Here is a 26,429-nt window from a genome sequence, read left to right as displayed (position 1 = left end):
AAGTTTTCATTTTCCCGCCCACCTAATACCACACCGTTTTGGCTTAAGTTACTGCTATTACATTTTTCCAGCTCATGCATTGTGATGTGTATTTCCCATGCGTTGATGATAATTCGGCTAATTAATGCTAGATTCTTTACCTTCATTATACCCCTCATGGGAATACCAATGCATATAATGTCAGAGAATTATATCGTTTCTGACCTTTCAAGACCACAATATAATTCAAATTCGTCCTATAATTTTTCTCCTGCTTTTTATATATATATATATATATATATATATATATATATATATATATATATATATATATATATATATATATATATATATATTCTATCTGTATAACCTACCTGTACCAGATAATGATACAAACATACGCAGAGAAATTATTACAAGCCCCTTGGAATAATACAAACCTAATAGAAAATATTAGGTTAATTTAAAAATTCAAATGAATTAAATGAACATTAACATTTAATGAATAGTTAGTGTTCCAATGTTGTGGCTGCTCACAAAAACTCTTCGATTCTTGTGATTTGAATATCTCATCTGTGCCTATAAAAGGCACAAATCAGAGATGTATTTCGTCCTAGATTGAAACTGTTCTTGCCATCACCATTAACCATCTTCAAAAGAGTTCTAAAGATGCCTTCCCTTTTTATTGCTGTAAAAGATATCCAACCTATACACAAACTGAGAGGTGTTAGAGTACGTTGTGTAAGGGTGTATGTAGTGCCTGAAAGTAGGGGAGGAGGGAATACCATCAAGAGTATGGAGTGTTTTCTCCATGATGATCAGGTAATACATTTTTTTTTACTGCATTTGTAACAGAGACATGTTTACATCCTTAGTTCTTCATTCTGCAGATAGAGTAAAAAAATACCAGTAACAGTAGAAAAAATGATAAAGTCATGGGACTGATTATTGCTTTATTTCTTTCTTATTTGCAGGGAGATTATGTACATGTCAATATTCAGAACACAGATGTTAGAAAATACAAAGAAGTTATAAAAGAAGGACAACTCTATGAGATAAAAAAAAAAATTTATGCTGTTACAAATTATTACATGTACAAGATCACACAACACAAATATATGCTTAAGTTCAATTACAAAACAGAAGTCAAACTGATAAATTCTAAAGGGTTTCCCCTGCATATGTTTCGGTTGACCAGTTTTGTTTCTTTGAAAGATCCAAATGAAGTAAATGAAAAAGAACTCATTGGTACTACTGTTCTACTCTTCCTATTACAATGAAAAAAAAAAACTGCTTAATCTTATATATAACTTCTTATGTTATTTAAATATTTTGCAGATGTTATGGATCGTGTAGTGGAGATCTATAATCCTGTTGACAAGATTGTGGGTGGTAGAGCAGCAAAATTGATTGACTTTCAAATATGTGATAATGCGTATGGTTATACTTTATTAGAAGTCTGTCTAGATGAAGTAAATTTAGCTTAAATCCTACATGTATTTTATCTATTAACTTAACTGAGTAATTACTGTTTATGCCTACAAAAAACAGTGACAATTACTTGATGTGTACCTTGTGGGATTCTCATGTGGACTCTCTACTGCCATATTACAATTCTGATTCGAAGGAACCAGTGATTGTAGCTATTCAGTGCTGTAGGGCCAATGTGGTCAATGGTGAGTTTTATAAGCTTAGTCATATTTCCTATTTTGTGTCACTATGTGAACCTAAGTAAGACTATTTACCCCATATACATACTTAAGTAAGATTGTAACTACATACTTTTTTGTAGGTGAGGTTAGAATAACATCATCATATGATGCAACTAAGCTATGGTTTAATGAGGAGTTTGATGAGTTCAAGGACTTCAGATCCAAGTAAGACTATTTACCCCACATACATATTTAAATTTTGCAGGGTAAGTAAACTACTTCAATATTCTGTAAAATCTTCCTTTTGTGAATGTTAAAAGTTGAAGAAACCCCTCTAAAAAGTTTCGGCACTGGCACTCTACACTCACAGTCAACAGGGATTGAACGTTTCCAAAAGGGTGAAACAATTGTCTCAATAATTTTTTATCTCTATAAAATCCAAGGGGTGAGTTATCTCTACACATTTTTTGTAATTTGAATTGTTGATCTTATATTTAACATATTTTCTCTAACTAAATTACAGGATGGTCAGTATTTTGTTCCTGCTGAAATAATTGCTATAGAGGCTTCAAGAGGTGAGTGGTACTACATGGCCTGCATGAGACCTGGCTGTAACAAGAAACTCAAAGAATCTGAAGGGTCCCTAGTATGTGACAAGTGTGAAAAACACTACCAAGAAGGTACAGCAAGGTATAAAATTTTGGTTAGAGTTTTAGACAAAACTAAGGATGCACCATTCCTGCTTTGGGATCGTGAAGTGGCTGATTTGGTTGGCATTCCAACTGCTCTTTTGTATCAAAAGTACAAACAGGTATTTTCTAATATTAACCTTTTTTTAAAATATTTCTGTTTTAAAGTTTAGATTTAAACTAACCCTAATACTTAGCAGATAATGGGTAGAAAAAATGGCGGTCAAATTTTTTAATCAAATGAATGGCTCAGATTGATCAGATTTAATTTTTCCTTAAGATTTCATAATTTATCCTTAATGAATATGATTTTCCGTTAACTTTTCTGTTAAATATTACATTTTTCCGTTAATTTATGTTAGTTCACCATTAACTTACTCATTGATTTCAATAACAAAGGTCTTAGGTTCGAACCCCATCCCAATCAAAGTTGGCATAATTAGTACTCTATTTTACTTTTATTAAATTAAATAATGATTTAGTAGCTACAACAAAAAATAATACATATGCATTTCTTTAATTTAGAATTATGTGTCTACAATGTCTTTATTCAAAAAAAAATTATTCATTATCAATAAATTAAATAAAAGAAATAATTTCATTAGTTATATTGTCTTTATTTTTCTCCAATATAACAATTCTTTATATTCAAATTCATCAATTGATTATATTCGCTACATTGTCCCTACAATGTCTTTATTAAAAAAAAATTATTCATTATCAATAAATTAATTAAGAGAAATAATTTTTATTAGTTATATTGCCTTTATTTTTCTCTAACGTAAAAATTATTTACATTCAAATTCATCAATTGATTATATTCACTACATTGTCTATTATTTTTTTTTTGTGCACTATTTTTAAATTAAATATCAAAGTTATAATACAAAATAAGCTATATATTTATTTACCAAGTATTTTATTAATACCGTGAAAAAATTAAAAAAATATATAATTAATAAAGTCAATAATATTAACTACTTGAGAGATTTGTTGGCAAAGAAAGTATCCAAATCACACAACAAATTGAAGTGAGAACTACCCTACAATGTCCTTGTTTGACAATGAGCAGTTAGCGGTAACGGATTATATTAGCGGATTTGACCAGCGAATTATATCAACAGTTGGTAAAAATAAATTTAAAACAATTTAATTGTTTAGATTAACATGTAAAATGACCAAATGATACATATATTTAATAATAATAATAATAATAATAATAATAACAATAATAACAATAACAGTAATAATTGTTTAAAAAAATATAATTAAGCCAATCATATTAATTAACTACTTGGAGGATTTATTGACAAAAAGAGTATTCGAATCACACAACAAATTGAAGTAGAAAACTACCTCTCAATGTCCTTGTTTGGCAATCAGCAGTTAGCTCTTCAATATTAGTATACATTTAATATTTTATGCCTTAATTTTTAGTTGCCTTCCCTTATGTCCCGTATTTGGTTTCAACCATACCTATACAATTATTTTATTGACAATTACAATTATTTTATTGACAATTATAATCAATCTTGACTATATTATCTTGCATTCATAAATTTAGAATTACCTATTTAAATAGGCAAATTCAACATTCAATTATATATGCGCGTAAAAAACTAGTATAGATAAAATGTAAAAATTCAACGGTCTATTTGACATTTTTTCTTTAAAACAATTTTCTTTAAAGCAATTATTTGATCAGACAATTTGTGCACCAAAGTCACCAGCATCTTAACCTCATGATCAAAAGCCTTTTTGGTCTCCTCCGCTTTGTGGGTCAGCTCGTCTACAGTGACATGCATTTCGTCAATCAAACTTTTCCTTTTCATGACAGAAGCATACAACTTGTCGTATTCCGCCTCCAATTTAGCACGCCTCTGACTCTCACTCAGCTCATCGTTGCTCACCATAACTTTAATCTGGAAAAAATGGCAGAATTTTAAATCCAATTAACTGATTGAATCCAAATTCCAAGCAATCTAAATCTGAAATGCATGGATTAAAAATTCAAAATTGCATAAGAGAAATTGAAAAGAATACAACACAACACAATCTAAATCTGAAATGCATGAATTAAGAATTCAAAATTGCAATAGAGAAACCGAAAATGATACAACAAAATCTAAATCCGGAGTGTAAGGGATTAAGAATTCAAAATTGCAACAGAGAAAACGAAAAGAATACAATAGAATCTAAATCTAAAATACAATGCAGGGATTAAGAATTTGAAATTGATGTATGAAAATCGAAAAGAATAGAACATCATTTACATTTAAATTACAATGCAGGGTGCGAATTCGAAATGGTAGTAGAGAAACATAAAAACAAAAAAAATACAACACAATTTAGATCTGAAATACAATGCAAGAATTAAGGATTCGAAATTGAGGGAAGTAAAGAAAACAACACAATCTAGATTTGAAATATAAAGATTAAGAATTAAAAATTGTAGTAGAGAAAGAAGGCTACTTTTGGAATAGAAACACAATACGATATTAAGATGTATACCCTGGTAGAGATTAGCAATGATATATTACTCCAATTTATATATATAACAAATTATATAAAAGTCAATCTATATTAGAGAATCGAAATGAAGAAATCACCATTGCCACTAAAAAACGTGTGGACCTGAGAAAAAGTCATGACATTTATTTTTTATTTTTTTTAACTGTTTTCTCTTTTATGGTAAAAATTAAACTATAATAATATTTACTTAATTTGATTTGTTTTTTTTAAAAAAAATATTTAATGGAGGGGTGAACCACACAAGACCGAAATACAATTTCAATCAGCTAGGGCAAATTACATCGTGCACCGCGGTGCGTAATTGATTATGCACCGCGCGTCAAAACGACGTCGTTTTATTTAATGAAAACAAACGCCATCTGTTTCGTGCCGTTCTGCGTCATTTCGCAAAAAGTAACTCTGTTATTCAGTTTCATTTTGTATACACTGTAGTTTCATTTCGATGTAACGACAGTTTCATATCATATAACTACATTTTCATTCGAAATTATAACACCAAATATGTGAAAATGTTATTTAATTTTATTTTATATACACCATAGTTTCATTAAAAGAGAACTACATGATCATTTTCGATATAACTACAGCTTCATTACTCAATATACACTAAAAATGTGAAATGTTATTCAATTTTATTTTATATATACTGCAGTTTCATTTCAATTCAATTGCAGTTTTAGTTGATAATATAAAAATAATACGTGAGGTAATGTCAGTTTTGATATCAGTTTCACTTCAATTGAATTGCAGTTTCAGTTGATAATATATAAAATAATACGTGAGACAGTATCGGTTTAGATACATAGTATCAGTTAATAATTAATACACCAAATATGTGCACTCCGTTAACTATAACAGCGCGTCGTTTCTTTACTTAAAGAAACGGCGCCCTTTTGACCGCGGTGTACGTGCACCGCGGTCCACGATATAACGACTGATCAGATAAAGGTTTGGCGCCCTGCCAGAACTCCACATTCGGCATCTTCAAGCAATGCCTTGACCTCATCCGGCGGAACTTCGAGGAGCTATAATCCTCTTGGTAGACTTTTGGAATATGGCTGCTAATGCGTCCGCAACACGATTTTGTTCACGCAAGATCAGAGAAACATTCCATTCCTCCACCCTGCTTAACACCCTTTTGCATTCAATGAGGATATTTTGAGCTATGATATTCTGCTCCGTTGATTTGTTTCTTTTGGCCATTGAAAATGTGAAAGATATGTCTTTGGAAGTTAATTTCACTTTTGGTCCTATAATTATTGAGGTCTTGTTAATTTCAATCCATGACTTTTAAAACTGTCAATTTAGTATCTTAACTATTCAATTTTTATCAATTTTGGTCACTCTGATCAAATTGCCCTGCAAAACTCACTGAAAAATATTAATAGGTAAAATAAATCGGGTATTTTAGCCTTTTTACTTATCTTTTCTGTCTTCTTTAAAATACTCTCATTATTTACGTTCTTTATCGGGTTTAGTAATTCGGGCTACCCAATGGACGGAGCAAAGGGGGGTAGGGGCAGCTCCCCCCCCACCCCACCCCTACCCCATATATAATCTTTGTATGTATATATGTATATATAGTACAAGTTTTAGTATTACTATAAAAAATACTATTAAATAAAAGAGTTAATATCGTTTGAGGTCCTCCGAGTATAGGGGTTTTGCCACGTTTAGTCCATAAACTTTCAAATTGACCATCTGTGGTCCTTCGACTTTCAAATTTAACCATTTGTGGTCCAAGTTAACCACTCATGGTCCTTCGAGTTTCAAAACTTAACCAGTTGTGATCCCTTGAAAGGACCATGGTTGGTTAAATTTTAATAATTGAAGGACCATGAGTGGTTAACTTGGACCACAAATGATTAAATTTGAAAGTCGTAGGACCATATATGGTCAATTTGAAAGTTTAGGACTAAATATGGCAAAACCACTATACTCGGAGGACCTCGGATGGTATTACCTCTAATAATAAATGAGTTAGATTAGTTGGTAGAACACATGTTTGGAAATAGTAAACGTCAAGGGTTTGAATCCTTTTGCATCAACATAGTTTTAGAGTTTACACACACACATCTATACTATATATAAAAACAAAATCTTGAACTTTAACTTCCCGCCCAATTGCTTAAAAATCTCTCTTTCTAATAAAAATATATTATTTTCTACTTTCATATTCGTACTATAATTCTAAGTTAAAATGCTTATTCTAATATTATAAAATAGTGTAATACAATTCCTATTCTAACCTATACTATATATAAAAACAAAATCCTGAACTTTAACTTCCCGCCCAATTCCTAAAAAAATCCTCTTTCTAATAGCGAGTGCTTTAGAGAGAGGGAGAGTGGAGAGGAAAGAACCCCCTAAGAAGGAGGGTCAATGGCCCTTATATAGGCCCAAGGATTGACCCGCTATCTTTGACTTTGACCCGTAGACCGGGACTAGAACCGTTTGACCCCGACCCGACTATAAAATGAGAGCACGGAGTGTACGGAGAGCTTGAACCCGGGGGTATATTCCCCATCAAGAAGCCCCCTCAGTCTGTGCCCTGACGTTGAGTGAATGAGGAAGGGTTCGGGCTGGAAAAACTGACTAAAAACGGTCTGCGACCTACGCTGGTTGCCTCGTTAAAAACCTTAAACTAATAAAAAACTAGTGGGAAAAAGTTTTAGCCAAGGGAAAAAGAGCACAATGCTAAACGCAGTCTGGTGGACTAAAGAAAGGGATTACCCGACCTAGGGGTCGGTTTTACAACATGATTCGAGAGGTCGAATCTTTCCCGATCTAGCGATCGGGAAACTAGCCATGATCGAATTGCTAGGTATGACCGATTGGACGGATTAATTGCGATCGGGAGATCTAACTTTACCAATCATGGTATTGGATTTAGGTATGACCAGAAAGTCGGATTACGTGCGATCGAGGCGATTTCTCCCTTTTTGCACTCAGTTTACGAACCGAGAGTTCCAAGCGGGGGATACTAGGAGACCCGATGGTCTAACGATAGCAAGACCGTGTAGGTCGCTTTGATCGGGAAGCGCAAGGCGCTAGGAGACCCGAAGGTCTAACGATAACTAGTGTGAATACATATTTATAAACTTTCAATGATTTTGATTCTTATCATTTATAATTTTCTTGCAAAACATGTTATAATATATCATTAAAATTTTCTTATTTTATAGTTTCACCCACACCAACATTTTCAATGTTATTATTTTTATCCGTCGTAACAAAATTTTTTAAATAAAACATATAAAAATGTAATTAATAGTTGCTTAAAATAAAAAAATTAAAAATATAATATTCATAATATATTAAAAGTTATACTTGATATATTGTTAGGCATCAAGCAAAATAGTTATTATTTGCAAAATTGCTATTGTGAACAACAGTTCGCTATTCGCAGTAGCTTGTTGTTAAAAAAAAAAGGAAAAAAATTATATTACGAATATAAACATAAAAGAATAAAACTCACAATATACAAGTATTTATATGAATATTATGAAAAATATACTAAAATTTGATGGTGATAGATGAAAAATTTGCTTTGTTAATGTATTTGAAGAGAAAAATTTCATTGATAAAGTTTAGAAGTTAGAGAGAAAAGTTTGGAAGATAAGGATAAAAAGTTTGTAGAAAAAATAAAAATCAAAATATACGAGCAATAATGAAGAAAAAATAGTCTGTAGAATTTATAGAAAAAGATGGTAAAGTTTAGGAGGGAAACAAAAGTGGTAGAGTTTAGCTATGAAGAAAATATAGGATAATGACAAAAAATAATTTATCGAATTTAGGTATAAGATTTATAGAGTTTAAATAGGGAGAAAAAAAATAGAGTTTAGATAGAGAGATAAAATATTCAGAATTGGTAGAAAGAAAAATTTGAAATCTTGGGGTTACGTGTCGGATTTCAACTATTTATATTTGAAAAGGAAAAATATACAAAAGTCCTAAAATAAAATAAACATAAAAATAAAAAAGTTTACAAAAGTTCATAACTTTTTTAATAGCCCATGACTTTTAAACCACATTAGACTTTTTTATCTTTATACTTTTTATTCCATTTAAATTCTCATATACACCAAACAGTATAATTGAAATTTACAGTAATTTTATTCATACATACTAAACAATGAAACTTGAATTCATACTTTATTATTATCGTATTCCTTTCTCATAAAATTACAAATTTTTTTCTTCCATAATTCTTCATTTCAACCAAACGGCCTATTCCAGTGTATTAGTTATTTAATGGAAAATTATTATGTGGACTTGAGTCCACCTTGCAAGGTGGAACCGCGGTCAAAAATCCACAATTTATATACTAAATGTTCACAATTTTTATTTTTATATATTAAATGTTCACAATTTACCTACGGAATGTTCACAATTTTATATATTAAATGTTCACATTTTGAATTGTGAACATTCAATATGTAAGTTGTAAACATTCAGTATAGGCAAATTATACCGTGCACCAGGGCGCACAATGCATTGTGCGTCCTGACCAAAAGGCGTCGTTTTGACCACGTTTTTTTTTTAGAAATCATGTTTCCCATTTCTATTGTTAAGTTCAAAAAAAAAAATTATCCGTTTCGAATGTACATAAACTCATAACAGAAAACACATAAACTCATAACAGAATACGCATAATCTAACATAATACATAATACACATAAACTCAAAACAGAATACACATAATCCAACATAATACATAATACATAATACACATAAACTCATAACATAATTTAATCTAACTCTATAATAAAGCAATAACTTGCTGAAGTTTTCATTTTCCCGCCCACCTAATACTACACCGTTTTGGCTTAAGTTACTGCTATTACATTTTTCCAGCTCATGCATTGTGATGTGTATTTCCCATGCGTTGATGATAATTCGGCTAATTAATGCAAGATTCTTTACCTTCATTATACCCCTCATGGGAATACCAATGCATATAATGTCAAAGAATTATATCGTTTCTGACCTTTCAAGACCACAATATAATTCAAATTCGTCCTATAATTTTTCTCCTGCTTTTATATATATATATATATATATATATATATATATATATATATATATATATATATATATATATATATATATATATATATATATATTCTATCTGTATAACCTACCTGTACCAGATAATGATACAAACATACGCAGAGAAATTATTACAAGCCCCTTGGGATAATACAAACCTAATAGAAAATATTAGGTTAATTTAAAAATTCGAATGAATTAAATGAACATTAACATTTAATGAATAGTTGGTGTTCCAATGTTGTGGCTGCTCACAAAAACTCTTCGATTCTTGTGATTTGAATATCTCATCTGTGCCTATAAAAGGCACAAATCAGAGATATATTTCGTCCTAGATTGAAACTGTTCTTGCCATCACCATTAACCATCTTCAAAAGAGTTCTAAAGATGCCTTCCCTTTTTATTGCTGTAAAAGATATCCAACCTATACACAAACTGAGAGGTATTAGAGTACGTTGTGTAAGGGTATATGTAGTGCCTGAAAGTAGGGGAGGAGGGAATACCATCAAGAGTATGGAGTGTTTGCTCCATGATGATCAGGTAATACATTTTTTTTACTGCATTTGTAACAGAGACATGTTTACATCCTTAGTTCTTCATTCAGCAGATAGAGTCAAAAAATACAAGTAACAGTAGAAAAAATGATAAAGTCATGGGACTGATTATTGCTTTATTTCTTTCTTATTTGCAGGGAGATTATATACATGCCAATATTCAGAACACAGATGTTAGAAAATACAAACAAGTTATAAAAGAAGGACAACTCTATGAGATAAAAAAAAAATTATGCTATTACAAATTATTACATGTACAAGATCACACAATACAAGTATATGCTTAAGTTCAATTACAAAACAGAAGTCAAACTGATAAATTCTAAAGGGTTTTCCCTGCATATGTTTCGGTTGAGCAGTTTTGTTTCTTTGAAAGATCCAAATGAAGTAAATGAAAAAGAACTCATTGGTACTACTGTTCTACTCTTCCTATTACAATGAAAAAAAAACTGCTTAATCTTATATATAACTTATGTTATTTAAATATTTTGCAGATGTTATGGATCGTGTAGTGGAGATTTATAATCCTGTTGACAAGATTGTGGGTGGTAGAGCAGCAAAATTAATTGACTTTCAAATATGTGATAATGCGTATGGTTATACTTTATTAGAAGTCTGTCTAGATGAAGTAAATTTAGCTTAAATCCTACATGTATTTTATTAACTTAACTGAGTAATTACTGTTTATGCCTACAAAAAACAGTGACAATTACTTGATGTGTACCTTGTGGAATTCTCATGTGGACTCTCTACTGCCATATTACAATTCTGATTCGAAGGAACCAGTGATTGTAGCTATTCAGTGCTGTAGGGCCAATGTGGTCAATGATGAGTTTTATAAGCTTAGTCATATTTCCTATTTTGTGTCACTATGTGAACCTAAGTAAGACTATTTACCCCATATACATACTTAAGTAAGATTGTAACTACATACTTTTTTGTAGGTGAGGTTAGAATAACATCATCATATGATGCAACTAAGCTATGGTTTAATGAGGAGTTTGATGAGTTCAAGGACTTCAGATTCAAGTAAGACTATTTACCCCACATACATATTTAAATTTTGCAGGGTAAGTAAACTACTTCAATATTCTGTAAAATCTTCCTTTTGTGAATGTTAAAAGTTGAAGAAACCCCTCTAAAAAGTTTCGGCACTGGCACTCTACAATCACAGTCAACAGGGATTGAAAGTTTCCAAAAGGGTGAAACAATTGTCTCAACAATTTTTTATCTCTATAAAATCCAAGGGGTGAGTTATCTCTACGCATTTTTTGTAATTTGAATTGTTGATCTTATATTTAACATATTTTCTCTAACTAAATTACAGGATGGTCAGTATTTTGTTCCTGCTGAAATAATTGCTATAGAGGCTTCAAGTGGTGAGTGGTACTACATGGCCTGCATGAAACCTGGCTGTAACAAGAAACTCAAAGAATTTGAAGGGTCCCTAGTATGTGACAAGTGTGAAAAACACTACCAAGAAGGTACAGCAAGGTATAAAATTTTGGTTAGAGTTTTAGACAAAACTAAGGATGCACCATTCCTGCTTTGGGATCGTGAAGTGGCTGATTTGGTTGGCATTCCAACTGCTCTTTTGTATCAAAAGTACAAACAGGTATTTTCTAATATTAACTTTTTTTAAAAATATTTCTGTTTTAAAGTTTAGATTTAAACTAACCCTAATACTTAGCAGATAATGGGTAGAAAAAATGGCGGTCAAATTTTTTTATCAAATGAATGGCTCAGATTGATCAGATTTTAATTTTTCCTTAAGATTTCATAATTTATCCTTAATGAATATGATTTTCCGTTAACATTTCTGTTAAATATTAACTTTATTCCGTTAATTTCGTTTAGTTCACCATTAACTTACTCATTGATTTCAATAACAAAGGTCTTAGGTTCGAACCCCATCCCAATCAAAGTTGGCATAATTAGTACTCTATTTTACTTTTATTAAATTAAATAATGATTTAGTAGCTACAACAAAAAATAATACATATGCATTTCTTTAGTTTAAAATTATGTGTCTACTATGTCTTTATTCAAAAAAAAAAAATTATTCATTATCAATAAATTAAATAAGAGAAATAATTTCATTAGTTATATTGTCTTTATTTTTCTCCAATATAACAATTCTGTATATTCAAATTCATCAATTGATTATATTCGTTACATTGTCCCTACAATGTCTTTATTAAAAAAAAAATTATTCATTATCAATAAATTAATTAAGAGAAATAATTTTTATTAGTTATATTGTCTTTATTTTTCTCTAACGTAAAAATTTCTTTACATTCAAATTCATCAATTGATTATATTCACTACATTGTCTATTATCTTTTTTTTTGTGCACTATTTTTAAATTAAATATCAAAGTTATAATACAAAATAAGCTATATATTTATTTACCAAGTATTTTATTAATACCATGAAAAAATTAAAAAAATATATAATTAATAAAGTCAATAATATTAACTACTTGAGAGATTTGTTGGCAAAGAAAGTATTCAAATCACACAACAAATTGAAGTGAGAACTACCTTATAATGTCCTTGTTTGACAATGAGCAGTTAGCGGTAACGGATTATAGTAGCGGATTTGACCAGCGAATTATATCAACAGTTGGTAAAAATAGATTTAAAACAATTAGTTGTTTAGATTAACATGTAAAATGACCAAATGATACATATATTTAATAATAATAATAATAATAATAATAATAATAATAACAATAATAATAACAATAATAATTGTTTAAAAAAAATATAATTAAGCCAATCATATTAATTAACTACTTGTGGGATTTATTGACAAAAAGAGTATTCGAATCACACAACAAATTGAAGTGCAAAAACTACCTCTCAATGTCCTTGTTTGGCAATCAGCAGTTAGCTCTTCAATATTAGTATACATTTAATATTTTATGCCTTAATTTTTAGTTGCCCTCCCTTATGTCCCGTATTTGGTTTCAACCATACCTATACAATTATTTTATTGACAATTACAATTATTTTATTGACAATTATAATCAATCTTGACTATATTATCTTGCATTTATAAATTTAGAATTACCTATTTAAATAGGCAAATTCAACATTCAATTATATATGCGCGTAAAAAACTAGTATAGATAAAATGTAAAAATTCAACGGTCTATTTGACATTTTTTCTTTAAAACAATTTTCTTTAAAGCAATTATTTGATCAGACAATTTGTGCACCAAAGTCACCAGCATCTTAACCTCATGATCGAAAGCCTTTTTGGTCTCCTCCGCTTTGTGGGTCAGCTCGTCTACAGTGACATGCATCTCGTCAATCAAACTTTTCCTTTTCATGACAGAAGCATATAACTTGTCGTATTCTGCCTCCAATTTAGCACGCCTTTGACTCTCACTCAGCTCATCGTTGCTCACCATAACTTTAATCTGGAAAAAAGGGCAGAATTTTAAATCCAATTAACTGATTGAATCCAAATTCCAAGCAATCTAAATCTGAAATGCATGGATTAAAAATTCAAAATTGCATAAGAGAAATTGAAAAGAATACAACACAACACAATCTAAATCTGAAATGCATGAATTAAGAATTCAAAATTGCAATAGAGAAACCGAAAATGATACAACAAAATCTAAATCCGGAGTGTAGGGATTAAAAATTCAAAATTGCAACAGAGAAAACGAAAAGAATACAATAGAATCTAAATCTAAAATACAATGCAGGGATTAAGAATTTGAAATTGATGTATGAAAATCGAAAAGAATAGAACATCATTTACATTTAAATTACAATGCAGGGTGTGAATTCGAAATTGTAGTAGAGAAACATAAAAAAATATATATATACAACACAATCTAGATCTGAAATACAATGCAAGAATTAAGGATTCAAAATTGAGGGCAGTAAAGAAAACAACACAATCTAGATTTGAAATATAAGGATTAAGAATTAAAAATTGTAGTAGAGAAAGAAGACTACTTTTGGAATAGAAACACAATACGATATTAAGATGTATACCCTGGTAGAGATTAGCAATGATATATTACTCCAATTTATATATATAACAAATTATATAAAAGTCAATCTATATTAGAGAATCGAAATGAAGAAATCACCATTGCCACTAAAAACGTGTGGACCTGAGAAAAAGTCATGACATTTATTTTTTATTTTTTTTTAACTGTTTTCTCTTTTATGGTAAAAATTAAACTATAATAATATTTACTTAATTTAACTTTTTTTTAAATATTTAATGGAGGGGTGAACCATACAAGACCGAAATACAATTTCAATCAGCTAGGGCAAATTATATCATGCACCGCGGTGCATAATTGATTATGCACCGCGCGTCAAAACGACGTCGTTTTATTTAATGAAAACAAACGCCATCTGTTTCGTGCCGTTCCGCGCCATTTCGTAAAAAGTAACTCTGTTATTCAGTTTCATTTTGTATACACTGTAGTTTCATTTCGATGTAACTACAGTTTCATATCATATGACTACATTTTCATTCGATATTATAACACCAAATATGTGAAAATATTAATTAATTTTATTTTATATACACCATAGTTTCATTAAAACAGAACTACATGATCATTTTGATATAACTACAGCTTCATTACTCAATATAAACTCAAAAATGTGAAATGTTATTCAATTTTATTTTATATATACTGCAGTTTCATTTCAATTCAATTGCAGTTTTAGTTGATAATATAAAAATAATACGTGAGGTAATGTCAGTTTAGATATCAGTTTCACTTCAATTGAATTGCAGTTTCAGTTGATAATATATAAAACAATACGTGAGGCAGTATCGGTTTAGATACATAGTATCAGTTAATAATTAATACACCAAATATGTGCACTCCGTTAACAACTGATCAGATAAAGGTTTGGCGCCCTGCCAGAACTCCACATTCGGCATCTTCAAGCAATGCCTTGACCTCATCCGGCAGAACTTCGAGGAGCTATAATCCTCTTGGTAGACTTTTGGATATGGCTGCTAATGCGTCCGCAACACGATTTTGTTCACGCAAGATCAGAGAAACATTCCATTCCTCCACCCTGCTTAACACCCTTTTGCATTCAACGAGGATATTTTGAGCTATGATATTCTGCTCCGTTGATTTGTTTCTTTTGGCCATTGAAAATGTGAAAGATATGTCTTTGTAGTTAATTTCACTTTTGGTCCTATAATTATTGAGGTCTTGTTAATTTCAATCCATGACTTTTAAAACTGTCAATTTAGTATCTTAACTATTCAATTTTTATCAATTTTGGTCACTCTGATCAAATTGCCCTGCAAAACTCACTGAAAAATATTAATAGGTAAAATAAATCGGGTATTTTAGCCTTTTTACTTATCTTTTCTGTCTTCTTTAAAATACTCTCATTATTTACGTTCTTTATCGGGTTTAGTAATTCGGGCTACCCAAGGACGGAGCCAAAGGGGGTAAGGGCAGCTCCCCCCCCCCCCCCTCACCCCACCCCTACCCCATATATAATCTTTGTATGTATATATGTATATATAGTACAAGTTCTATTATTACTATAAAAAAAATATTAAATAAAAGAGTTAATATCGTTTGAGGTCCTCCGAGTATAGGGGTTTTGCCACGTTTAGTCCTAAACTTTCAAATTGACCATCTGTGGTCCTTCGACTTTCAAATTTAACCATTTGTGGTCCAAGTTAACCACTCATGGTCCTTCGAGTTTCAAAACTTAACCAGTTGTGATCCTCTTGAAAGGACCATGGTTGGTTAAATTTTAATTATTGAAGGACCATGAGTGGTTAACTTGGACCACAAATGATTAAATTTGAAAGTCGAAGGACCATATATGGTCAATTTGAAAGTTTAGGACTAAATATGGCAAAACCACTATACTCGGAGGACCTCGGATGGTATTACCTCTAATAATAAATGAGTTAGATTAGTTGGTAGAACACATGTTTGGAAATAGTAAAGGTCAAGGGTTTGAATCCTTTTGCATCAACATAGTTTTACAGTTCACACACACACATCTATACTATATATAAAAACAAAATCCTGAACTTTAACTTCCTGCCCAATTGCTTAAAAATCTCTCTTTCTAATAAAAATATATTGTTTTGTACTTTCATATTCGTACTATAATTATAAGTTAAAATGCTTATTCTAATATTATAAAATAGTGTAATACAATTCCTATTCTAACCTATACTATATATAAAAACAAAATCTTAAACTTTAACTTCCCGCCCAATTCCTAAAAAAATCCTCTTTCTAACAGAGAGTGCTTTAGAGAGAGGGAGAGTGGAGAGGACAGAACCCCCTAAAAAGGAGGGTCAATGGCCCTTATATAGGCTCACGGATTGACCCGCTATCTTTGACTTTGACCCGTAGACCAGGACTAGAACCGTTTGACCCCGACCCGACTATAAAATGAGAACACGGAGTGTACGGAGAGCTTGAACCCGGGGTATATTCCCCATCAAGAAGCCCCCTCAGTCTGTGCCCTGACGATGAGTGAATGAGGAAGGGTTCGGGCTGGAAAAGCTGACTACACGGTCTGCGACCTACGCTGGTTGCCACGTTAAAAACCTTAAGCTAATAAAAAACCAGTGGGAAAAAGTTTTAGCCAAGGGAAAAAGAGCACAATGCTAAACGCAGTCTGGTGGACTAAAGAAAGGGATTGCCCGACCTAGGAGTCGGTTTTGCAACATGATTCGAGAGGTCGAATCTTTCCCGATCTAGCGATCGGGAAACTAGCCATGATCGAATTGCTAGGTATGACCGAGTGGACGGATTAATTGCGATCGGGAGATCTAACTTTACCAATCATGGTATTGGATTTAGGTATGACCGGAAAGTCGGATTACGTGCGATCGAGGCGATTTCTCCCTTTTTGCACTCAGTTTACGAACCGAGAGTCCCAAGCGGGGGACACTAGGAGACCCGATAGTCTAACGATAACTAGTGTCAATACATATTTATAAACTTTCAATGATTTTGATTCTTATCATTTATAATTTTCTTGCAAAACATGTTATAATATATCATTAAATTTTTCTTATTTTATAGTTTCACCCACACCAACATTTTCAACGTTATTATTTTTATCCGTCGTAACAAAATTTTTTAAATAAAACATATAAAAATGTAATTAATAGTTGCTTAAAATAAAAAAATTAAAAATATAATATTCATAATATATTAAAAGTTATACCTCATATATTTTTAGGCATCAAGCAAAATAGTTATTATTTGCAATAGCAATTTGGTATTGCGAACAACAGTTCGCTATTCGCAGTAGCTTGTTGTTAAAAAAAAAAAAAGGAAAAAAATTATATTACGAATATAAACAAAAAATGAATAAAACTCACAATATACAAGTATTTATATGAATATTATGAAACATATACTAAAATTTGATGGTGATAGATGAAAAATTTGCTTTGTTAATGTATTTGAGGAGAAAAAGTTCATAGATAAAGTTTAGAAGTTAGAGAGAAAAGTTTGGAAGATAAGGATAAAAAGTTTGTAGAAAAAATAAAAATCAAAATATACGAGCAATAATGAAGAAAAAATAATCTGTAGAATTTATAGAAAAAGATGGTAAAGTTTAGGAGGGAAACAAAAGTGGTAGAGTTTAGCTATGAAGAAAATATAGAATAATGAAGAAAAAAAAAATTTATCGAATTTAGGTATAAGATTTATAGAGTTTAAATAAGGAGAAAAAAAATAGAGTTTAGATAGAGAGATAAAATATTCAGAATTGGTAGAAAGAAAAATTTGAAATCTTGGAGTTACGTGTCGGATTTCAACTATTTATATTTGAAAAGGAAAAATATACAAAAGTCCTAAAATAATAAATTAAAAAAAAAAAGTTTACAAAAGTTCATAACTTTTTTAATACCCCATGACTTTTAAACCACATTATACTTTTTTATCTTTATACTTTTTATTCCATTTAAATTCTCATATACTCCAAACAATATAATTGAAATTTACAGTAATTTTATTCATGCATACTAAACAATGAAACTTGAATTCATACTTTATTATTATCGTATTCCTTTCTCAAAAAATTACAAATTTTTTCCTTCCATAATTCCTCATTGCAACAAAACGGCCTATTCCAGTGTATTAGTTATTTAATGGAAAATTATTATGTGGACTTGAGTCCACCTTGCAAGGTGAAACCGGGGTCAAAAATCTACAATTTATATACTAAATGTTCACAATTTTTATTTTTATATATTAAATGTTCACAATTTACCTACGGAATGTTCACAATTTTATATATTGTGAACATTCAGTATAGGCAAATTATACCGTGCACCAGGGCGCACAATGCATTGTGCGTCCTGACCACAACGGCGTCGTTTTGACCATGTTTTTTTTTAGAAATCCTGTTTCCCATTTCTATTGTTAAATTCAAAAAAAAAAATTATCTGTTTCGAATGTACATAAACTCAGAATACGCATAATCTAACATAATACATAATACACATAAACTCATAACAGAATACACATAATCTAACATAATACATAATACATAATACACATAAACTCATAACCATAATCTAATCTAACTATAATAAAACAATAACTTGCTGAAGTTTTCATTTTCCCGCCCACCTAATACTACGCCGTTTTGGCTTAAGTTACTGCTATTACATTTTTCCCGCTCATGCATTGTGATGTGTATTTCCCATGCGTTAATGATAATTCAGCTAATTAATGCTAGATTCTTTACCTTCATTATACCCCTCATGGGAATACCAATGCATATAATGTCAGAGAATTATAATCGTTTCTGACCTTTCAAGACCACAATATAATTCAAATTCGTCCTATAATTTTTCTCCTGCATTTATATATATATATATATATATATATATTCTATCTGTATAACCTACCTGTACCAGATAATGATACAAACATACGCAGAGAAATTATTACAAGCCCCTTGGAATAATACAAACCTAATAGAAAATATTAGGTTAATTTAAAAATTCGAATGAATTAAATGAACATTAACATTTAATGAATAGTTGGTGTTCCAATGTTGTGGATGCTCACTAAAACTCTTCGATTCTTGTGATTTGAATATCTCATTTGTGCCTATAAAAGGCACAAATCAGAGATGTATTTCGTCCTAGATTGAAACTGTTCTTGTCATCACCATTAACCATCTTCAAAAGAGTTCTAAAGATTCCTTCCCTTTTTATTGCTGTAAAAGATATCCAACCTATACACAAACTGAGAGGTATTAGAGTACGTTGTGTAAGGGTGTATGTAGTGCCTGAAAGTAGGGGAGGAGGGAATACCATCAAGAGTATGGAGTGTTTGCTCCATGATGATCAGGTAATACATTTTTTTTTACTGCATTTGTAACAGAGACATGTTTATATCCTTAGTTCTTCATTCTGTAGAACAGAGTCAAAAAATACCAGTAACAGTACAAAAAATGATAAAGTCATGGGACTGATTATTGCTTTATTTCTTTCTTATTTGCAGGGAGATTATATACATGCCAATATTCAGAACATAGATGTTAGAAAATACAAAGAAGTTATAAAAGAAGGACAACTCTATGAGATAAAAAAAAAAAAAATTATGCCGTTACAAATTATTACATGTACAAGATCACACAACACAAATATATGCTTAAGTTCAATTACAAAACAGAAGTCAAACTGATAAATTCTAAAGGGTTTCCCCTGCATATGTTTCGGTTGACCAGTTTTGTTTCTTTGAAAGATCCAAATGAAGTAAATGAAAAAGAACTCATTGGTACTACTGTTATACTCTTCCTATTACAATGAAAAAAAAAAACTGCTTAATCTTATATATATAACTTCTTATGTTATTTAAATATTTTGCAGATGTTATGGATCGTGTAGTGGAGATTTATAATCCTGTTGACAAGATTGTGGGTGGTAGAGCAGCAAAATTGATTGACTTTCAAATATGTGATAATGCGTATGGTTATACTTTATTAGAAGTCTGTCTAGATGAAGTAAATTTAGCTTAAATCCTACATGTATTTTATCTATTAACTTAACTGAGTAATTACTGTTTATGCCTACAAAAAACAGTGACAATTACTTGATGTGTACCTTGTGGGATTCTCATGTGGACTCTCTACTGCCATATTACAATTCTGATTCGAAGGAACCAGTGATTGTAGCTATTCAGTGTTGTAGGGCCAAGGTGGTTAATGGTGAGTTTTATAAGCTTAGTCATATTTCCTATTTTGTGTCACTATGTGAACCTAAATAAGACTATTTACCCCATATACATACTTAAGTAAGATTGTAACTACATACTTTTTTGTAGGTGAGGTTAGAATAACATCATCATATGATGCTACTAAGCTATGGTTTAATGAGGAGTTTGATGAGTTCAAGGATTTCAGATCCAAGTAAGACTATTTACCCCACATACATATTTAAATTTTGCAGGGTAAATAAACTACTTCAATATTCTGTAAAATCTTCCTTTTGTGAATGTTAAATGTTGAAGAAACCCCTCTAAAAAGTTTCAGCACTGGCACTCTACACTCAAAGTCAACAGGGATTGAAAGTTTCCAAAAGGGTGAAACAATTGTCTCAACAATTTTTGATCTCTATAAAATCCAAGGGGTGAGTTATCTCTACGCATTTTTTGTAATTTGAATTGTTGATCTTATATTTAACATATTTTCTCTAACTAAATTACAGGATGGTCAGTATTTTGTTCCTGCTGAAATAATTGCTATAGAGGCTTCAAGAGGTGAGTGGTACTACATGGCCTGCATGAAACCTGGCTGTAACAAGAATCTCAAAGAATTTGAAGGGTCCCTAGTATGTGACAAGTGTGAAAAACACTATCAAGAAGGTACAACAAGGTATAAAATTTTGGTTAGACAAAACTAAGGATGCACCATTCCTGCTTTGGGATCGTGAAGTGGCTGATTTGGTTGGAATTCCAACTGCTCTTTTGTATCAAAAGTACAAACAGGTATTTTCTAATATTAACCTTTTTTAAAAATATTTCTGTTTTAAAGTTTAGATTTAAACTAACCCTAATACTTAGCAGATAATGGGTAGAAAAAATGGCGGTCAAATTTTTTAATCAAATGAATGGCTCAGATTGATCAGATTTTAATTTTTCCTTAAGATTTCATAATTTATCCTTAATGAATATGATTTTCTGTTAACTTTTCTGTTAAATATTATCTTTTTCCGTTAATTTCTGTTAGTTCACCATTAACTTACTCATTGATTTCAATAACAAAGGTCTTAGGTTTGAACCCCATCCCAATCAAAGTTGGCATAACTAGTACTCTATTTTACTTTTATTAAATTAAATAATGATTTAGTAGCTACAACAAAAAATAATACATATGCATTTCTTTAGTTTAGAATTATGTGTCTACAATGTCTTTATTCAAAAAAAATTATTCATTATCAATAAATTAAATAAGAGAAATATTGTCATTAGTTATATTGTCTATATTTTTTCTCCAATATAACAATTCTTTATATTCAAATGCATCAATTGATTATATTCGCTACATTGTCCCTACAATGTCTTTATTAAAAAAAAAATTATTCATTATCAATAAATTAATTAAGAGAAATAATTTTTATTAGTTATATTGTCTTTATTTTTCTCTAACGTAAAAATTCTTTACATTCAAATTCACCAATTGATTATATTCACTACATTGTCTATTATCTTTTTTTTTTGTGCACTATTTTTAAATTAAATATCAAAGTTATAATACAAAATAAGCTATATATTTATTTACCAAGTATTTTATTAATACCATTAAAAAATTAAAAAAATATATAATTAATAAAGTCAATAATATTAACTACTTGAGAGATTTGTTGGCAAAGAGAGTATTCAAATCACACAACAAATTGAAGTGAGAACTACCTTACAATGTCCTTGTTTGACAATGAGCAATTAGCGGTAACGGATTATATTAGCGGATTTGACCAGCGAATTATATCAACAGTTGGTAAAAATATATTTAAAACAATTAGTTGTTTAGATTAACATGTAAAATGACCAAATGATACATATATTTAATAATAATAATAATAATAATAATAATAACAATAACAATAATAATTGTTTAAAAAAAATATAATTAAGCCAATCATATTAATTAACTACTTGTGGGATTTATTGACAAAAAGAGTATTCGAATCACACAACAAATTGAAGTGCAAAAACTACCTCTCAATGTCCTTGTTTGGCAATCAGCAGTTAGCTCTTCAATATTAGTATACATTTAATATTTTATGCCTTAATTTTTAGTTGCCCTCCCTTATGTCCCGTATTTGGTTTAACCATACCTATACAATTATTTTATTGACAATTACAATTATTTTATTGACAATTATAATCAATCTTGACTATATTATCTTGCATTTATAAATTTAGAATTACCTATTTAAATAGGCAAATTCAACATTCAATTATATATGCGCGTAAAAAACTAGTATAGATAAAATGTAAAAATTCAACGGTCTATTTGACATTTTTTCTTTAAAACAATTTTCTTTAAAGCAATTATTTGATCAGACAATTTGTGCACCAAAGTCACCAGCATCTTAACCTCATGATCGAAAGCCTTTTTGGTCTCCTCCGCTTTGTGGGTCAGCTCGTCTACAGTGACATGCATCTCGTCAATCAAACTTTTCCTTTTCATGACAGAAGCATACAACTTGTCGTATTACGCCTCCAATTTAGCACGCCTCTGACTCTCACTCAGCTCATCGTTGCTCACCATAACTTTAATCTGGAAAAAAGCGCAGAATTTTAAATCCAATTAACTGATTGAATCCAAATTCCAAGCAATCTAAATCTGAAATGCATGGATTAAAAATTCAAAATTGCATAAGAGAAATTGAAAAGAATACAACACAACACAATCTAAATCTGAAATGCATGAATTAAGAATTCAAAATTGCAATACAGAAACCGAAAATGATACAACAAAATCTAAATCCGGAGTGTAGGGATTAAGAATTCAAAATTGCAACAGAGAAAACGAAAAGAATACAATAGAATATAAATCTAAAATACAATGCAGGGATTAAGAATTCAAAATTGCAGTATGAAAATCGAAAAGAATAGAACATCATTTACATTTAAATTACAATGCAGGGTGCGAATTCGAAATGGTAGTAGAGAAACATAAAAACAAAAAAAATACAACACAATCTAGATCTGAAATACAATGCAAGAATTAAGGATTCGAAATTGAGGGCAGTAAAGAAAACAACACAATCAAGATTTGAAATATAAAGATTAAGAATTAAAAATTGTAGTAGAGAAAGAAGGCTACTTTTGGAATAGAAACACAATACGATATTAAGATGTATACCCTGGTAGAGATTAGCAATGATATATTACTCCAATTTATATATATAACAAATTATATAAAAGTCAATCTATATTAGAGAATCGAAATGAAGAAATCACCATTGCCACTAAAAAACGTGTGGACCTGAGAAAAAGTCATGACATTTATTTTTTATTTTTTTTAACTGTTTTCTCTTTTATGGTAAAAATTAAACTATAATAATATTTACTTAATTTGATTTGTTTTTTTTTAAAAAAATATTTAATGGAGGGGTGAACCACACAAGACCGAAATACAATTTCAATCAGCTAGGGCAAATTACATCGTGCACCGCGGTGCATAATTGATTATGCACCGCGCGTCAAAACGACGTCGTTTTATTTAATGAAAACAAACGCCATCTGTTTCGCGCCGTTCCGCGCCATTTCGCAAAAAGTAACTCTGTTATTCAGTTTCATTTTGTATACACTGTAGTTTCATTTCGATGTAACTACAGTTTCATATCATATAACTACATTTTCATTCGAAATTATAACACCAAATATGTGAAAATGTTATTTAATTTTATTTTATATACACCATAGTTTCATTAAAACAGAACTACATGATCATTTCGATATAACTACAGCTTCATTACTCAATATACACTAAAAAATGTGAAATGTTATTCAATTTTATTTTATATATACTGCAGTTTCATTTCAATTCAATTGCAGTTTTAGTTGATAATATAAAAATAATACGTGAGGTAATGTCAGTTTAGATACCAGTTTCACTTCAATTGAATTGCAGTTTCAGTTGATAATATATAAAATAATACGTGAGGCAGTATCGGTTTAGATACATAGTATCAGTTAATAATTAATACACCAAATATGTGCACTCCGTTAACTATAACAGCTCATTTCTTTACTTAAAGAAACGGCGCCGTTTTGACCGCGGTCCACGATATAACGACTGATCAGATAAAGGTTTGGCGCCCTGCCAGAACTCCACATTCGGCATCTTCAAGCAATGCCTTGACCTCATCCGGCGGAACTTCGAGGAGCTATAATCCTCTTGGTAGACTTTTGGATATGGCTCCTAATGCGTCCGCAACACGATTTTGTTCACGCAAGATCAGAGAAACATTCCATTCCTCCACCCTGTTTAACACCCTTTTGCATTCAACGAGGATATTTTGAGCTATGATATTCTGCTCCGTTGATTTGTTTCTTTTGGCCATTGAAAATGTGAAAGATATGTCTTTGGAGTTAATTTCACTTTTGGTCCTATAATTATTGAGGTCTTGTTAATTTCAATCCATGACTTTTAAAACTGTCAATTTAGTACCTTAACTATTCAATTTTTATCAATTTTGGTCTCTCTAATCAAATTGCCCTCCAAAACTCACCGAAAAATATTAATAGGTAAAATAAATCGGGTATTTTAGCCTTTTTACTTATCTTTTCTGTCTTCTTTAAAATACTCTCATTATTTACGTTATTTATCGGGTTTAGTAATTCGGGCTACCCAAGGACGGAGCCAAAGGGGGTAGGGGCGGCTGCCCCCCCCCCACCCCTACCCCTACCCCATATATAATCTTTGTATGTATATATGTATATATAGTGTTAGGATTATATTGTAAATTTTGATGAGCCGAATGTATTTTTGAAAAATCAAGTAGTCCCCATTTTTATTCTATTTGAGTCAGTCTTAGTCTACGGAGTATGGTGCACCCATATCATGCAACCCATGTACAAGTCTGGAAATCATAATTTATTTGAAGAAGTTAAGCGGGATTATAGCTTAACACAATTATGATGCAGATAAGTCACCAAGAACCATGCTAGAGGTGTTGGATGAAATGCGTGTGAGCTATACCATGTGTTCCTAAGTTCAAATCTCAAGTGATGTATTTTTACCTTGCTTGGGAGACTAGCTCCACCGTATGGGAGACTAACCCCAACCTTATGGGAGACTAACCCCAACCGTATGGGAGACTAGCTAGCTACCAAAGGGAGACTAGCTAAAGGAGACTAACCACTTGGAGACTAGCCAAGTTTGGAGACTAAGTAAATTAGAGACTAACCAAGGAGAATGCACAAGTCTCACAAGAGCCATGCACCAGATGGAGAAACACACCAAGTATGGTGGATCAAGCTTAAAAACGAAAACAGAGCATCTCACCAAGAACAACTATGAAGTTTTTACAGAGGTTCCAGTATATTATTTTACAAGGATCTCAGTATATTATTTTACAAGGATCATGAAGGAGAAAATATCTGATATATTTTCATCTGAACATCAAGTTTTTACGGTGGAACCGGAGACGCTCGAAGGAGGCTGATTCGCGGAGAAATTGTTTTATACTCAAGCAAGAATCAGCAGATAAATTATTTGATCAACTTGACATGTCAGAGCATTTATGAAGGACAAGAAATATCAAACTTGCCACGCCGAACTTATTCAAATTTTGGAGGCTACAAAATTCAAGACACGGCAACGGGCAAAATATTCAAATCATCTGACAAAAGGAGAAATGACATCTACCTAATATTTCAGATCAAGTTGACAATATTATTTGATCAACTACAATTCAAAATGGATGATCGAGATCGAAAGTTGATCAACGGG

The 26,429-nt window shown here is 30.8% G+C and overlaps 3 protein-coding genes and 3 long non-coding RNA genes across 7 annotated transcripts; 3 read left to right on the top strand and 3 right to left on the bottom strand.

Annotated features, from left to right (window-relative positions):
- The first annotated feature begins 648 nt into the window (after positions 1 to 648).
- On the top strand, positions 649 to 2,499 carry LOC109159419 (replication factor A protein 1-like). Its single transcript, XM_019307532.1, has 8 exons — positions 649 to 801; positions 954 to 1,227; positions 1,318 to 1,414; positions 1,531 to 1,655; positions 1,772 to 1,856; positions 1,974 to 2,040; positions 2,155 to 2,442; positions 2,494 to 2,499. The coding sequence occupies exons 1-8, from the start codon at positions 649 to 651 to the stop codon at positions 2,497 to 2,499; spliced, it is 1,095 nt and encodes a 364-aa protein (XP_019163077.1).
- Positions 2,500 to 3,932: 1,433 nt separating this feature from the next.
- Positions 3,933 to 4,833, bottom strand: LOC109159451. The gene is made up of 2 exons (XR_002050574.1): positions 4,793 to 4,833; positions 3,933 to 4,242 (listed from the first exon to the last, which is right to left on the bottom strand). It is a non-coding gene; the product is annotated as an uncharacterized LOC109159451 (long non-coding RNA).
- A 5,458-nt stretch (positions 4,834 to 10,291) lies between these two features.
- On the top strand, positions 10,292 to 12,130 carry LOC109159418. Its single transcript, XM_019307531.1, has 9 exons — positions 10,292 to 10,444; positions 10,596 to 10,649; positions 10,747 to 10,867; positions 10,953 to 11,049; positions 11,162 to 11,265; positions 11,403 to 11,487; positions 11,605 to 11,671; positions 11,786 to 12,073; positions 12,125 to 12,130. The coding sequence occupies exons 1-9, from the start codon at positions 10,292 to 10,294 to the stop codon at positions 12,128 to 12,130; spliced, it is 975 nt and encodes a 324-aa protein (XP_019163076.1).
- A 1,445-nt stretch (positions 12,131 to 13,575) lies between these two features.
- Positions 13,576 to 14,469, bottom strand: LOC109159446. Of its 2 annotated transcripts, none has more exons than XR_002050568.1 (2): positions 14,436 to 14,469; positions 13,576 to 13,885 (listed from the first exon to the last, which is right to left on the bottom strand). It is a non-coding gene; the product is annotated as an uncharacterized LOC109159446 (long non-coding RNA). The 2 variants fall into 2 exon arrangements; XR_002050569.1 differs by having other exon boundaries at positions 13,576 to 13,951; positions 14,436 to 14,467.
- Positions 14,470 to 20,339: 5,870 nt separating this feature from the next.
- LOC109159417 lies at positions 20,340 to 21,366 on the top strand. Its single transcript, XM_019307530.1, has 5 exons — positions 20,340 to 20,431; positions 20,548 to 20,672; positions 20,789 to 20,873; positions 20,991 to 21,093; positions 21,172 to 21,366. Exons 1-5 carry the CDS (start codon positions 20,340 to 20,342, stop codon positions 21,364 to 21,366), a joined length of 600 nt encoding a protein of 199 aa, XP_019163075.1.
- A 1,570-nt stretch (positions 21,367 to 22,936) lies between these two features.
- On the bottom strand, positions 22,937 to 23,836 carry LOC109159449. Its single transcript, XR_002050572.1, has 2 exons — positions 23,796 to 23,836; positions 22,937 to 23,246 (listed from the first exon to the last, which is right to left on the bottom strand). It is a non-coding gene; the product is annotated as an uncharacterized LOC109159449 (long non-coding RNA).
- Between the last annotated feature and the right edge of the window lie 2,593 nt (positions 23,837 to 26,429).

This window comes from Ipomoea nil, unplaced genomic scaffold, assembly GCF_001879475.1.
Source record: "Ipomoea nil cultivar Tokyo-kokei standard unplaced genomic scaffold, Asagao_1.1 scaffold2827, whole genome shotgun sequence".
Taxonomy (NCBI): domain Eukaryota; kingdom Viridiplantae; phylum Streptophyta; class Magnoliopsida; order Solanales; family Convolvulaceae; genus Ipomoea; species Ipomoea nil.
Note: the sequence above shows the minus strand (reverse complement) of the source record. Positions and strands in the feature narration are given on the sequence as shown.

Coding starts and splice junctions, on each gene's coding strand:
- LOC109159419 (XM_019307532.1), top strand. CDS start 649: ATGCCTTCCCTTTTTATTGCTGTAAAAGATATCCAACCTATACACAAA. Junction 1,415..1,530: donor TTTCAAATATGTGATAATGC/GTATGGTTATAC, acceptor TACAAAAAACAG/TGACAATTACTTGATGTGTA. Junction 1,656..1,771: donor TAGGGCCAATGTGGTCAATG/GTGAGTTTTATA, acceptor ACTTTTTTGTAG/GTGAGGTTAGAATAACATCA.
- LOC109159418 (XM_019307531.1), top strand. CDS start 10,292: ATGCCTTCCCTTTTTATTGCTGTAAAAGATATCCAACCTATACACAAA. Junction 10,650..10,746: donor ATGTTAGAAAATACAAACAA/GTTATAAAAGAA, acceptor TATATGCTTAAG/TTCAATTACAAAACAGAAGT. Junction 11,672..11,785: donor TCCAAAAGGGTGAAACAATT/GTCTCAACAATT, acceptor ACTAAATTACAG/GATGGTCAGTATTTTGTTCC.
- LOC109159417 (XM_019307530.1), top strand. CDS start 20,340: ATGGATCGTGTAGTGGAGATTTATAATCCTGTTGACAAGATTGTGGGT. Junction 20,673..20,788: donor TAGGGCCAAGGTGGTTAATG/GTGAGTTTTATA, acceptor ACTTTTTTGTAG/GTGAGGTTAGAATAACATCA. Junction 20,874..20,990: donor TTCAAGGATTTCAGATCCAA/GTAAGACTATTT, acceptor CCCTCTAAAAAG/TTTCAGCACTGGCACTCTAC.